This window comes from Takifugu flavidus, chromosome 11 (genome assembly GCF_003711565.1).
Source record: "Takifugu flavidus isolate HTHZ2018 chromosome 11, ASM371156v2, whole genome shotgun sequence".
In the NCBI taxonomy this organism is placed as follows: Eukaryota; Metazoa; Chordata; class Actinopteri; order Tetraodontiformes; family Tetraodontidae; genus Takifugu; species Takifugu flavidus.
In genome coordinates this window covers 1,318,433-1,334,281 of record NC_079530.1, presented here as the reverse complement: position 1 = coordinate 1,334,281, position 15,849 = coordinate 1,318,433, and the positions used below count along the sequence as shown (strand labels likewise).

The 15,849-nt window shown below is 52.0% G+C and overlaps 1 protein-coding gene across 1 annotated transcript in view; it reads left to right on the top strand.

The window, feature by feature from the left end:
* LOC130534038 (adhesion G protein-coupled receptor A3) overlaps positions 1-15,849 on the top strand; it is a 98,124-nt gene that overhangs the window by 61,543 nt on the left and 20,732 nt on the right. The window contains exons 13-14 of the mRNA XM_057047901.1: positions 3,348-3,558; positions 3,881-4,089. Of these exons, the coding sequence (XP_056903881.1) occupies positions 3,348-3,558; positions 3,881-4,089 (420 nt within the window). The remainder of the gene's footprint in view (positions 1-3,347; positions 3,559-3,880; positions 4,090-15,849) is intronic.

Genomic DNA, 15,849 nt, shown 5'->3' with positions numbered 1-15,849 from the left:
ATAACTAAATCCGATTTCTATCCTTCTTACAGGTTTTGTATTCTTTCCTCTTTTTAAAGTATTCATTCATGTTTTGTATTTTAAGCTTCTGGAACAGGTGTGTTCACGTTCTATTTATAACACGAGGACAGTTTGGGTATTTATAATTGGCTTTCTTTTTCTCTGCTCGCGGCTGGTGTTGTAGCTTCGCACTACCGGTATTTAGTTATTTAAATGATTAGGCCTTGAAAATAGATTTGGCTCGGGTCAAATGTGTTCCTGTACCTAGCTAAGCTCAACATCAGTTAATCAGGCCACAGTTTCTCACAGCCTGGTGTTCAGTTTTAGTTAGTATTGGAACATTTGGATTTTGTGCATTTTCCGACCCTGGAAAAACAGCTCGGGTGACTCACGGGGATTTTGGGGGCCAAAAACCTTTTTGCGATAGTGAAACACAAAAAAATAGTTCATGTTCTGAGTCGTGGTCATGGAAAGACTGATGTGGCCTGAGGGACTTGTCAAGGTTTCCATCTCTGGGATCTCATGAGCACTCCAAGACGACGACGCACGTTTTTGTATGAATTCATGCAAAGTGTGTGGCAATGAAGGGAGGAGCGCGTTCCCGCCGCTTTCCCCCACAAACCAGCCTGATTTCCAGCTGTAATTCTGCTCTAATACCCCCTTCCACCCATTCAGTGTAACCTGTCTGCAGAGAAGGGACTCTTGTTGGCATGGTAACCATGGAAGACTGAGTAATTCCTCCTGATAAGTAATGCTAACAATGACACAAATTAATAAAGCATGAGGGGGGGCGACCTCTCCGTGGCATCCGTCACCCAGCATTATGTTGCCTGTTTGGACTTTCCAGGATCCCGTTCAACCCTCCAACGAGGGAGGAGGAGCCGGGACAAGGTCCTGTTGCCGTGATTCATCCCCACCCCCCACCCCCCCGCCCGCCCCAGGTTTTATTTGTCATGTTAGCAGCGTCTGTGACTGCTGTCGCGACCGCACGCCTCTGATTTCATAAAATATATATCAAAAAGAAATATGCAAATCTTTCCTGGTGCTTGTCAGCAGTTCCTCCCGGCTGGAGACGAGCGCTGAAGATGCCCATTGTGGCAAACTCATTTCATTCATGGCTAATTTTCCAAGTTGCCGCCTGCGCGGATAAATACAATTATCTCTCCCACAGATAAATCGACAAAGCTGGAGCCTCTTCCCTCATTTGGAATTTGAAAATTCAAAAGATATCGACGGATATTCCACATTGATTTCAAGCTAGCGACAGGAAGTGTTGATTCCACTGTACGTAGATGAAACAATGGTGAGCGGAAAGACATCCTGACATTCACCTGGATGCCCTCTATAAGGAACGGGGGGAAAAAAGCAAGGGAGGGGGGGCGAGGCTGATCCCGCAGGCTGGAGCGAGAGACGGAGGGGTGCGTGATTGTGGTTACTAAGGCTACAGCATGCTACCCTGTCAGACAGGGAGAGGCTGAGAGGAAGGTCAGACAGCTGAGACTCGACCGGCTAAATCAACTCTGAAGCGAGAGGTCTCCGTCCCTGCTGGGGTGGGGGTGTTGTGGCGGCGCAGCAGCACAGATTAGCACTCAGAACAGGAACCTCTCGGCTTGTACGGCTCCCTCTGGGTGGCAAATCCCTTTGGAGCGCCACATTAAAGCGGATAAAAGATGTTAAAAAAGACGCAGATAAGATTTGTATTGTGGCTCGAGAGGAGCGTTCCATCTGGAGAGGAAGGTCACCGCGGCGCCAGTCCGCACCTCTGTTGCCTGATGTCTGTATCCCGGGATGTCCCGGAAGCCGTTTGGAGGGAGGAAATAAGACAACATAAATTCCAAGGCAGGGATTCTCCATCTTTTGTGCCCTCCCCTCACATGTGTACACAGGCAGCAGGCTGGAAATCAATAGCCTTCAAGAGGGAGTCAATGCACAAACTAATAGCCAACAAACCCGCCGCTGTCAAATCGCGCCGGCTGCGATGTAAAGAAAACAGAGCCTCAGCACGTTCCCATTTCCTCTCACACCAGTATTTCTCAGGATAATATGAGGGCCCGCCGGAGGAAAACGCTCCTCGTGGCAGAAGGGGCGACCTGACCTGTGCTCGCCGTCATTGAACAGAGAGCGCCGCAGCCACGAGGAGCGTGAGCGTGGAGGAGGAGCTCATTTCGCCATTTTCTGATGGAACGTCCCACTAAATACCTCATCCGGTCGCCGTGACGGCGCCTCTGCTCCGCCCACCTCGACGCGACGGTCGCGCCGCTTCAGAAAGTCGGCTCGTTGCGCAACAACCCTGGTTGTCCGCTCAGACCTGCTTAAGGTCTGGGAGATCTGGGAGATCTGGGTCCTTGAGACGGTCAAATATTTGGCAAAGCTCGGTGCAGACGCCTGTGGCCTTAATCCAGGAGGTGGGAAAGGTGCACGGACATCACATGACGCACCAACGGTTATTATATTATTAATATGATGAGCCCGCCACTACAGCTCCACAGGATTCAGCATAATAGTCACATGACCTCCACCTCTGTCGGGGGAAGGAATTGCAGGAATCCGCACAAACTCCAGATCCCGAAGGTGTCGGCTCGATCCCTCGTGCCGGTGCTCTTTATTTATCTGTGGGGTCCATTTCTGGTGGGGGGGGGGACCCTAGAAACGGAGCTACAGACGCTGAAATGTGTCCGTTGGCGTTGTTAGAGGGCGACGACCTGCGGGAGAACAACCCAAAAGCTTAAAAGCTGCTGCCTTCTGCCCAAGGATGGGCGCGCGCGCGCGCACGCCCGCGCATCCGAGCGCGCTCTGGCCACCAGGGGCATCCATGCTTATTTCCGTCAAGAAAGCGTGGTCGAAACCACGTGACCAGACCTAAGGACAAATGCTACTAATAGCAGTAATGTGAAGCCTTTGGTGTCAGGGTGGGGGCGTCCGGAGCGCCGTGAGGGCGCGTGGCTTCACCTTCACATGGCCACAGCAGTGTTTGGTCCCAGAGCCCCCCCCTCCTCTCCCACCCAAGCGCCGGGGCTGTTTCATTTCCGGGGTCCCCCCCGTGTGTTTATCTGTGGGAAAGAATGGAGTGTCAGACCGTTTGTCTCTTTAAATCAACCTGCAGTGTTGATGTGCCCTCGAGCTAACATGGTAAGAACCATCTGCACCTCTGCGGCAGGAGGTGCGAAGAGGCGCGCGGATTCTCAGCCCCGTGGTCTCTGGCGGTCCCCTCCTCCCGGAGAGGAAAAGCCAATCACTCACTTTGGGTATTAAAAGGACTTTGTGGGTTTGGGCGCACCTGGAGGAGCGTGTTTCATTTTCATTTTCCTCTCTTCTTCTTCTTTTTTTTTTGGTTCCTCCGTCCGCAGAACTCGGTGGCGGTCGCCTCCATCCATTTCCCGCTGGCTGGTCCGCCTCTCTCCTCTCCTGCGCTGCAATCTGTTGATAACTCCACTTGCAAGCTGCAGTTCATCGTGTTCCGCAATGGGAAACTCTTCCCTTGCACGGGGAATTCGTCGAACCTCGCCGACGACGGCAAGCGGAGGAGCGTCTCGACACCAGTTGCTTTCACCAAATTAGGTAAGAGGAAATTCGCTTTCTTTATTTATCTCCTCTCCGTGGACGTGATGTCAACGCCGCATGCGTGTACGCAGGCATACGCGCGCACACACGCAGTCAATGCGCAACACGTTGGGATGGAAAAGCCGCTCCACGTGAAACGGGAAGGGAGCCGCCGCCGCGTTCCATCCCAGCGGAGGAAGCGGCTGCAGCAAACTTGGAGCGGAGTGTTCCCGTCGCCCGCCCGCCGCAGGAGCGTGTTGCGCATGCATGGAGCCCGCGCTCTCGCACACTTTTCCACTCGGCTTCACTGTTTGAATGTCTCTGGCTTTTTTTGTTGCAGATGGCTGCAGCCTCGGGAGCGTCGTGCACTCAGTCACTATTGCGCTCAGGCACTTCGCGCTGGGTGTAGACCCCACCGCGGCGTACTGGGATTTTGACCTGCTTGATGGACACGGTGGCTGGAGGGCAGAGGGCTGCCACATAACAGGCTCCGGGGGGAACACGACCACTATACATTGCACCCACCATAATAACTTTGCTGTGCTAATGGTGAGTAGCCCACTCTGGGATTTTTACCCGTCACGCATAAAGTGTCGTCCAACAGGGCCTTTTATGGATCAAATCCACCGTTTTTTCTCCACCACGGAATAGTCACGTGTTCTAAGAGGCACTTCATGCAGGGACCTTTTAAAGCTTCCTTTATTGTTGCTCTTCAGCGGAGGGAAAGGATTTGTCAGATGCGCTGCGGGGATTTATTGGCTTTGGAGTAGAAGCGCGACACTAAATTGCCCCTATAGCTATCCGGAGGATGAGAACTTGCCTCTTTCGTATAGTCTGCCGCCTTTCCTCCCCCCAGAAGCAGCAGCAGCAGCAGCAGCAGCAGCAGCGCAGCTGAAATAGACGCGATGCTCAAGAGAAGCAGGCTGTCGGGGGGCATTCGCCTTCAAGCGCAAGTGGGGCGCTAATTGGTCGCAACCATTGCCGAGCAACAACAAAAAAAAACAAAAAAAACAACAATGTTGGACCGCGATGCATAGCGTCGATCATCGCTCAAGTTGCTCACGACGCCGCCGAGATGCCTTCTCCTGACGACGTCCCCGCGCTCCAGTTGATTTCATGAGGAGAACAGCGAAGCGCCCCGCTCCTTAGAGCCGCCGCGCCTGGTCCGCTTTGTTTCTGGACGCACAGAAATCCTCCGGATGTTTACCGAAGAGTGGGACTCGTTAGACTGGGAGGTCAGTCCTGGCGGAGCATGAAACTGTTGTGCTTGACATGTCGCTGCTTTGGCGAGTTGCTTCACACAAAAAAAAAAACTGCATGTGAATCCGTTGATATTCGTGTGTGGAAAGAAAGAAAAGCGCCGCAGAGCAGCGAGAGAGTGGGGGTGGTGGTGGTGGTGGGGGCACGGGGCGCTCTAAGGAGGCTGTGCAACATCAACAGAAGGACAGATGCCACAATGTCGTGCCTTTTTTTTTAAACGGGTGAACGCGGGGTGGGGGGGTGGGGGGGGACGCGCGCCGTCGTTCGGCACCGCGTCGCTGGTGCGGTTGTGTTCGATTCAGCCCCCGATGCTGAGCAGGTCCAGTCCCCCGCGAGCGCCGCGAGCGCCGCGGGGCAGGTCCACATGTTGGTGTTGCGCGAGCGTTTGCGCCGAGCCGTGCGCGTCTGATGCAGTCACCACACCCGCCTGCTCCGCAGTGCCCGAGAAAAGGACCTTTATTTACGGGCGCGTGACATCACCGCTGCTGGCCTGGCCGCGCGCGCTGTTCCCGCCGTGACCCCCGCAGCTCAGCTTCTGCGGGTACCTGTTGCGTAATGCCCCCCTTTCCACGTCAGGGTGGTGGTGGTGGGGGGGTGGGGGGGGGTGGATGGTCCCCGAATCCACCTTTTTCACTTTGCAACGTCGGGCTGGTGGAGGCTGGAGGAGCTCTCCATCCCGTAATGTCAGCGGCGACACGCTGGCGTCCGTTGACAGTTTGCCGTTGACAGTTTCACACAGCTGGGACGGGATGTCATGAGAAACCAGGCAGCAGCAGCAGTTGGGGAAAACTTTAGAGCAGAGGTGTGGGGTTCTAAACACATCCTCTTGGGGGGGGGGGGGGGGTGATGGAGCCTGGTCTGCTGTTGGGGGGCAGACAGCCCTTCTTCTGGATTATCAGACGCCTCGGTGGGCTGGATTCGGAGCGGTCGCTCCTGATTTCAGGACCAGGGCCAGTTCCTGAGCACTTCCTGGCCGGCCCTGTCCTCCTGCCCCCCCCTTCCCCCCCAGGCCTCTGTCTGTCTAAAAAGGAGGGCTGACTCACCCGTTTACAGCAGTGCAGCCTCATCATCTGTCTTCATCGCTCTGACAAGACTCACCCCACCTCGCTACAACCCCATCACACACTCACACACACACACACACACACACACACACACACACACCACACACACACACACATGATTTTGCTAATATATTCTATATTTGAGCAGATGCAGATGAAGGTGTAGGATTTGATTTTCTTCAACAGTCCACGCTGCTTAATATGCAGCAGCAGACCTTTAGAAACCACTCACATGGGGGGGGGGGGGGGGGTTGGGGGCGGTCGGCTGGCTTTTAAAGGTATCCAATCATAACAAAGGCCCTCAGGCCACGAACCAATAAGAATGGAGGCGTTGAGAGATGTATCTCCGTACATCACAGCAGATCAGTAATGAATGCAGGGCTGAAGTGGATCCTGCCTCCCAGTAACGGGGGGGGGGGGGGAGGGGGGCGTGCGGGGTCGATGCGCCGGGGATGAAGGGTTTATTTTCACTGAGCTGGGATTCAAACCCCACACCTTCGTTCTGGGCGCCGCCCGGTGGACGAGGAGTGGCAGTCGTGCTAATGCTCCACCCTGCTGCTAACGTGTCAGGCACAATCCCCAAATTCCTCCTAAAGCTGCGTCTTAGAAGCAGGAAGTGGTGAGTAGGCGGCACCATGTGAGGCTGCCGCCATCACAGCGGGTCAACGTGCGCACGAGCACAGCATCGTAGGTTCAAACGCGGCGGCTGTGCAAAGGCAGCATTTTAGAATCCTTTTTTTCTTTGTGGAAAATGTCCCTAAACGACTGCCTGTCCAACAGATTGCAGCCTTAACCAAGAGGGAGCAACTCTGCTCTGGAGGAAATCTACAATATTTATCGACACTTCGTGTTGCTGCTGCTTGTTTGTGAGCTAATCTGACCTCTTTTCCGGCTCCGAGGGGCTTTACGGGCTCACGCTTGCTTTCAAAATGGCCAAACAGCTCTGGACTCACTTGTCCTCGCCGCCGCTCCTCCATCTTGAACCAAACCAACCGCGACAGGATCCCATCTTGATACATTAGCTCTCATTGGCTGAGCGGTCTTGCAGGCCGAACGCCGACGTTACATTAGCGCTGACGGCTAGCGGGCCGGCGCCGTTGTGGGGATCCACCCCAGAGATCCCAGAGGTCATCAGATCATCGGCGCGGACACGCAGAAAGCATGACATCCGTGTCGTTTTGGCTCAGGAGACCATCTTTATTCTTTATTTGGATGGAGGATGTGTAGAAGGCTGGTGGACGCCAGCAGTTTATTCAAAGCAAACCCACATGTGGTGTTTTCTTATTTAGCAGTTGTGGCTGATACACAAATAAGTTGCAGAGTGTGTGTGTGTGTGTGTGTGTGTGTGTGTGTGTGTGTGTGTGTGTGTGTAATAAGCCTGCGGTATCTCCTGCAGCTCGCGCGCTCATTTGCTTGTTTGTGCCTCATTTTCTCTGTTTCTCCGTATCGAACCCTTTCTGAAGTCGTGTGTCCTCGTTAGGTCTTTGTCCGCGTCCCCGCTCAAGGCGGACGTAATGAGGCGGCTTTCAAGCGCTCGCCCACAAGTGACCCGCGGCGGCGGCGGTGTTAACTTCATCCTCCCGCCCCTGACTTTGATAGCGCAGTCTCTGTTTGCACGCTAACGGAGCTTTTACTGCGGCTTGTTTTTAACGACCACGCCTGTTTGTAGGGGCAGTTGGTGGTGGTGGTGGTGGTGGGGGGGGGGTGATGCTAGGCTGGGGGGGGTGATGCTAGGCTGGGGGGGTGCCTTGTCGCTGTGTGTCAGCCGATGGTGGATTACACACGGCACAGGCTTGACACTTCCTAAAGCCCAAATTAGCTAATTAACTGAATAAGCACTTTTAAATAAGCTTTCTACCAATGAAATGAGCAAAATCTCGATCATTTAGACCCTCTGGGTCCTATATCGCTGATGTCATCGCTCAGCATGCCGACATTTATCTCATAACATTGACGTTTTTGTCGCTAAAATGCAGTTCTGAGTCTTGGATCCTCTTCTAGCACTTAAAATGTGTTTCTGGTGGGAAAACAACGAAATGAAACCCTTCCGAACGTGTTACGCGCTCATTCCTACGGTGGTCGTGACATCAGTGGTTGTTACTGTCAAAGAAACAATAATGATGCTACACGGAGAACCGGAGCTCTGGAAATAAGAAGCTTTAGCAGCGCCGTAGCTTCCATCGGAACGACCCTTTGGTTAACTGGAGCAGCCGTTGCCGTGAACGTTTGAGAACTGATTAAATTGTCAGATCACATCCCAATCAAAGACAATGTAACAGGACTAATGAAGTCAACAGCCGAGATGTTTGGGTGCTTCACAATTAGGAGAATAAATAGCTGCATTCATCTTCTCTTCTTTTCTAATTGTCAAAATTAAACGATCATCTCTCTCGCCCTCAGTTTAGACCCAAGACTCAACGTTTTTATTGAATTATTTTGATGAATCGATACATATGTATCTATATTTAAATCCCCGTTTACAGTGTCGGCGTCGGGACGCGTTTCTTTACCTTCCCGAAGAACCTTAAATGATGCGCTAACGGTTTGAAACATGAATAAACGAATCCTTCGGTATGAAGACTGAAAACACCCGAAGGCGCACGGAAACATTTTGCCAATACAGCGGGACCTCTACTTACGAACGTTTCTACATGCGGATTTTTCAGGTTACGAAGCGTCTCAACGGGAAAATATTTCCTCTTGTTACGAAGGAAATTTCAGGTTATGAAAGTCAAAAATACGCTACCGCTGCTACTCGCAGCTCACGGAGTTTAGCGAACACAAACATGCTTGTAGCTGCTCTACCATTGGCTATCGCCTAGCATCTTCCTGTCATCCCATTGGCTAGGAGGGACGTCAATATGTACAAGTTTGTGTGTATCCCAGCGTCGCCTTCGTTACACTTTTATTTATCGTGCTTGTTCGTATGTTTGTCCATTAGATGGCGGTGTTACCACAAGTGTTAACGTTCGTTGCTAGTAATGACGGCTAATGTAAGATTAGCCTGTAATAAAGTTCATTTTGTTCCTGGAGAAGCCTTGCACTGAATTCCTACATTTATTGTGCAGTAATCTAATTGTAACATGTATTTGTTACATGTTTTGATGCATTTTTATGATTTATAAAAAAAATTATGTCCGAATTTTTGGGGGCTTGGAACGGATTAGGGCATTTACATGGAAAACACGTCTCTACTTACGTAATTTTCAGGTTACGAAACAACTTCTGGAACAAATTAATTTCGTAAGTAGAGGTCCCACTGTATTATCAGAGGATTAAGAGCCGATTGTGAGTAAATGGAGTCGTGATGTCACGTCAGCGTCACAGCAAATAAAGAATTCCTAATTAATTATCAGGCAGCGTGCGCAGCAGTCGGCCATCCGAGAGTCGCTCTGCCAACCGCTGGTGTTCAGCCCCAGGAAAGAGCTTTCTTCTGTGGGAGGATGGAGGCAGCTGGCAAACCGTGCGCAAGGAATTCCAGAAAAATGACACAATTTTCGACAGCAAACCTCATCTCAGGGTCTTTGCTTCCTTGACCCGACAGCGAAGCAGGAATGGCGGGAACGCGCTTCCCTGATTAAGGAACGCGTGTTCTTGGGCTAATTCTCTGAGCGACCGCTAACTCTGAGCTCCGTTCCCCAGCGCTACCTCACTTGCACTCCCTCCGAGTGTGACAGACGAACACATTATCCTTTCCATCTGCAGTCCCCCCCCCCCCACGCCGCCGTTTAGCGCTTGGCTGCGCGGACCCACCGCACATAAGTCGAGGTGTAAATATTTCATAAGCGCGCTCACGTCCCGATGGTGAGCGTTAGCGTTAGTTGATGTCGTGCCTGATTACCTCAGCACGCGGGGACGGCCTTTGTTTTCGCTGCGACCACATCGCTGCCGTAGACTCGATTCATCCATCCTGGGGGGCGTTTGCTGCCTCCGCACTTGTGGCGTGTGCATGCCGATGCCTCTGTCTTGCTAGCCGGTATCCCGAAACGGGCTTTTCTTTCCTCTCTCCTGGTCGGAATTCAGGACAACTGCGGTTCTCCTTACATTTTTAGGTCAGGCTACGTGTTAGCATGTTGTTGTTCCAGTGTTGCTCCTCAGCTCCTGATGTATAAAGGACATTAACGGTGTTGAGAGCATCTGTGTGTGACGGAGGGAGTTAATTGGCTCGTCGTTTGGATGCTGTTTGCATTCGGTGGCTGATTAATCCACAGCCGGAGCCGCGCTGCACTTTTAGAGAAGCTCGCCACGACCTGCGCTAGCTGACAGTATAATGAGTCGCTGCTTTTGGGCTGCATTTTCACAAACAATTAGTCACGTGCAGCTGCTTGGAGGACGCACGAGGCCGTTTTTTTAAAGACTTATGGAGGAAAGTGCATCGGCTGTGCGGGGGTGACCCACCAAGGGGGTTTATGACCGATTGTTGAGGCTTTTGTTGCACCAAAATGACCTCTGAAATCTGGTTATCTTCATTTTAATCAGCCCACAAACACGAACCGGCCTTTTTTTTTGTGCGTTTGCCATTAAACTTGACGCCGCTGCGTATCGGATCGTTGCGGCGTGCTGGGAAACGGCGACGCTGAGTTTGTGCGCACCAATTTCAGGCTGTCACGGTGCCGCTGACAGTTGCTGCCACGGTAACAGCCAAACAATAGGCCCGCGTCGAGCCCTGACACATTTCATTGTTAACGTAATTTTCAAAATCGTCCTTTTAGAGCGAGCTCAGAGTGGTCGATTCCTAATCCCAGTCGAGCAGCTGTCGGCGGCTCGGAGTGATTTGTTTTTCCTGCTCGTTCCGCTGTGCTGATCATGCTGATGTCATTGAGTTGGGATGAAAAGAGATCCTTGATGTGTAAAAGCCGCTGATTCCATTAACATTCATCCATTCATCACCCAACATGGCCTCCGGTGACGATCCTGCGACGCCACCGATCAATTCAGCCGTGCGCTTGACCTTGTGCAACAGGGAAAGAGCTCCGGTGCAACGTTCCCGTTATTTAAAGGGAATTCCGCCCATGAAAATTCCTCGTTGTCCCAGCGGTTTCAGACGCACGACGGTGAAAACTATTACTGTTAAACATCCTGAATGTGTCGGGTGCTTTTGCCCCACAGAGGTCGGCAGTGCAATGCATTCTGGGAGGATGAGGTAAATTGTTGCACTTGAGCCTGAGGAGGAGAGAGATGAGGGGCCCAACGTGCACGCTCCCCGTTTCTGCCTGCTCGTTTCTTCTGCCGCGTCGTTCCAGCTTCCCGTCACTGACTGGTTCCCCCATCAGCTGGTCCCTGGCCCACGGCGTGACCCTCTCTGGGCCGCACAGGCAGCTTGGTGGAAATGAGGACACGCCATGTAAATATTTCCCCTCGGCTGGGTCGGGGCTGGGAGCACTCCTGCGCATGTTGCCCCCCCCCCCCGTTCCCAGAATCCCCCTGGAGCTGGTACCAGACCCGGCGACGGAAAGTCAACCTGTTGAAACAACTTCCTGTCAGGATCACAGGTTGACCTGCATGTTGCTCCTCTTGGTTCCACAGAGGAAACTACTGTTGTTGAGGCGTCGGCATCTTGCTCAAGAGCACTCTGGAACTCAAAGCAGAAACTGAGTGAGCTAACGCTACTTGTACAGGTAAAGGTGGGATTTGAACCCACACAGAGACTGGATGAAGGGACGCCGCCCCTTTACAGGTGTTAGATGGCCAATAATAGCAGTAAACCAGCCTATAGATGTGCCCGTATCATCAAAAACAGCCGAAAGTACAGGAAAAACCCGCAGTTAGGACCCTTCATCAAAAAAGTCTGTCCAAAGAAACGAGGTGATTCCGAGTTTTCCAGACAGAAAACCTCCCTTAACAAAGAAAAAATGGAGTCAATCCCCTGAGAACCTCTTCAAAGACACTTTTTTCTCCTCGTTGGACAGTCTGAGACGCCAGCTATAGGTGGAGAACCAGGCTACTCCTGAGGCGAAGCAACGGGGAACCTATAGATTTGGGTTGAACAGGACCGTCGACTCCGACCGCGGTGCTAACGACCCAAACGAAGCCGAACCGGGCTCCAATCGCCTGTATCTGATAATGGAGGGAGAGCGGAGCGCCGCCCTGCTGGAGGGATTTATCTGTCCTCCTCATCTCTGTCCATAGAAGCATTCCTCATGTTCTCACTTGGAAGATCTCAGCGTTTCATTGGTGCATCGGTGACGAGCTGTTTGCCGTTCCGCCCCTAATGGAACACGTTCTTGGTGCGTTTGTTGTGTGCACGCTCCGCTGCCTCCGTTCAGTCTGCAGCATCCGTCACCCCGTGTTCGCTCAGCGGCTCTCTCGGGGGGCTAAATGTCGCCACGTTTAGAGAACATGGCCGTGGCCGCCGCGGGGGGGGGGGCCAGGTGCACACGCACGGCCTCTTTTATTGATGATTCTGGAGACACTGGAGGAGATGAGTCAGCCGGCCCTCAGACAACACCTAGCAACATCACTGCTAGCCTCGCTTTAGCTTTCCCTGGCTCTGGTTCTGGCTCCCTGTCTTCCTCCTCTGTGTTTAGTGCTCGCTAGCAGGCTAACAGCAGGGAGACGCTAGCCCCTGTGAGCAGAATGACGCTGGGATTAATGAGAAAGTGCAACCGGTCACCTCCGGATCTGGATCCTGGCCAGACCTCGACATCTGTGGATGGCTGCTTTAACACAACCTGCTTTGCTCTATTCTCACAGTCTCACCTGAGCTAGCTTCTTTGAAATAGCAGCACATGGCAACATATTAAAGCAACTCCCAAATTACCGCTAGGACGTAAATAAAAATGGATTAATTCTGTTATTTTTGGTTGTTACATCTTTCCGTATGTCCCCCTCGTCCAAGAGATGGCGCTGTGTTCGCAATGGTTCCGTTATAAAAAGGTTGATCTGGAAGTGAAGCGGAAGACGGGGACGTCCAACCACGTCTGTTGTGCAGCTGCTCTGCGGCACCGTTTGGGGGAGGGGGGCGTCGTGATGACGCTCAAGCACGTGAGCCGATGCTAGAACGGCAGCTTCAGTTTGCATGGAAGCTACGTGGAGGCTAACGAACCTCCTCTCCGGTTCTGTCGTTTTTAGACGAGGAGCCACCGACCGAACGCTAGTTCTTACTTGAAACCCAGATTCAGTCGACAGCGGAACCCAATTTAGCTCAACAAACATGAAAGGCTCCTAAAAGGTTTAAACAGAGTGCAGATGGAAGCTAATCAACAGTTAATATCAGGGAAAAACAACACGGTATGAATAATTAGGAATTAAAGCACCAATGATTCGTTAGAATAATCAACTGCACGTCCCAAAAACTAAAAGGAAACGTAAGTAAACAGCTGGCTGAAGATAATGACAAGAGTTTTTAGCTAAAATAACTGGAGATGCAGACACAGGTGAATCACAAGGGGGGAAAGAACAAAGACAGAAGTGTAAATCAGGACAGGACACAAGAGGAATAAAGCAAAGTAAAAAAAAAACAGCAAGAGTCCCCACAAAATAGTCGATCATGACAGAAATAGTGCGTAGAGCTGAATCTTATACCATCAATTCCACCAGCTGTATATGCTAGCATAGTAAACCCTTACGCATGGGCAAGGGTAGGGCAGCGGCCTGAGACTCAGGGTCAGGGTCAGGGTCTGGCTCAGGGTTAGGGTCAGGGTCTGGGTTAGGGTCAGGGTCTGGCTCAGGGTTAGGGTCAGGGTCTGGCTCAGGGTCTGGCTCAGTGCCAGGGTCAGGGTCTGGTACAGTGTCAGGGTCAGTGTCAGGGTCAGGGTTAGGGTCTGGCTCAGGGTCAGGGTCTGGCTCAGGGTTAGGCTCAGGCTCAGGGGTTGGTTGGGATGGTTAGGGTAAAGCCCTGGATAATGCATTATGCCTATGGCAGTCCTCACAAAGATAGAAGTACAAGGATGTGTGTGTGTGTGTGTGTGTGTTGAACTCTGAGCTCGACCCATTTGCCTGGCTGAGCGGCGCTGTGATTTGATAGTCACGCATTAAACATCTCCAAAGTGCCGTGATTACAAATATCTCCTTAATAGGGATTTGAGTAGCCTCAAGCTAAACACAACACATCTGATCTAAAGGCTCGAGAGGAATGAATGCTAATGAAACAATGTCCTCTTGATGTTTGCAAAGATACAGCGCTCACGCCAGCGCCGCGAGCCTGAAGCTCCAGCGACGGCGCTTATCTCAAGGGCCTTCCTCTTTGGAACGGCGTGACGGTCTTCATCAGCTCATAATGGGCGCTGATTGGATGGATGTGTGCTTGATTCTGTCTGCTTTGATTAGCCCTTTCACGCCGGCTCCTTGCCTCCACCGCTGGAATCTTCTCAGCAGAGGTGGCCATCAAGGTTTACTGACCCTGAATCAGGAGCACTTTGACCAAGAATTATTCCAATGGTTATATTAGATCCTGATCACTCTCACCGTCCCCAAACAAACCAGATTAACAGGAGAGTCTCCAGCGCGACTTAGCGGGGGTAGCAACAAACCTCCGGCCCAATCTCCACGCTAACGCAGCCCAGACTCTGTTGGCATGCGAACAAACCACAGCAGGCTTGATTTGCTCACTCACTCTCGTTTAGTTCCAGCAGCTACTGCTGGGAGGGGATGGTGGTGGTGGGGGGGGAGGGGCTGGTGACTGGAAGACTCTCTCTCTCTCTCTCTCTCTCTGTCAGACACACACACTCACACACACTGCGATGGCTAAAGCATCAGCATCCACCATGTTGATTTGGTTCCATTGATGGAAGCTGTCTGACCACTTCCAGTCAAACTTAGGTCCGATCTACAGATTCAGGATTACGTTGACGCGTCTTAAATGTCCGGCGTGTGTGAGACCCGAGGAAGGACCGGATGGGATTCAAGCCGGGGGGGGCAATTCTAGGAATCGGACCTCACATTTCCGCCCATGCTTTGGTCGACCTTGCGTTGGATTTGAACGATAATCCGATTGATTGAACTCTGCAGGTGACCAGAATAACAAGCGTTAGACCTCAGTGTGTGAAGTGTGTGTAAAGGCTGAGCATGGTAAACACTGTCCACACAGGTCCCCTATCAGCACAGATTCCTTGTCTAAAATCTGACTCTGAAGGTCTTTGATCACCACTTTGTCCTTCTCTTGCAGACCTGATAACCCCAAAACCAGCGTGCCTCAGATTATGGAACAAGTTTCGTTGAGTTTAGCCGTCTGATTTTGGCATTGGGCAGGGAGGAGCCTGGATTAAAGTTGTAACTACAACACAAACGGGGGATTCGGGGCTGATTTAGAAGCCAAGGGGACAATGGAGACATGTTTCGATCTAATATGGCACCGTTAATCCAGGGTAGGCTACGCTAAGCCATGATGAAATGGTGGCCACCGTGTAATGAATTGCTCTGTCAAACAGTTGCTCACATTGTCCTGCATCAGAGACGCTGTAATGAAGTGGCCGCATGGCGCCGTGATGTAATCTGATCGCAGTAATGACCATAACTGGAGTGGAGGGAACACACTCGAGCTGTTGTCTCTGGCCCACATTTAGCTAGGAGAGAGAAACCGCTGCAAAACACAGCAGCAGCGGCAGCCCATCAGTCACCATGACAGCAAGGTCAGCACAAATAATAGTTTTAGAGAGATCAATATAGGAGCTGAGTACAGCTGCTGTATGTATAGACTGAAGCTCCGCAGTCAGCAGAGCATCTGAAACAGCCGGCAAAATAGTGGAAGTTGAGCTTTTACAAATGGAAACAGTGTTTTTGAGCACAGACATTTAACCTGTGTGTGTGTGGTCCTGGGGTAGGGCTGGGTTAGGTCCTGGGGTAGGGCTGGGTTAGGTCCTGGGGTAGGGCTGAGGTTAGGTCCTGGGGTAGGGCTGGGTTAGGTCCTGGGGTAGGGCTGGGGTTAGGTCCTGGGGTAGGGCTGGGTTAGGTCCTGGGGTAGGGCTGGGGTTAGGTCCTGGGGTAGGGCTGGGTTAGGTCCTGGGGTAGGGCTGGGGTTAGGTCCTGGGGTAGGGCTGGGGTTAGG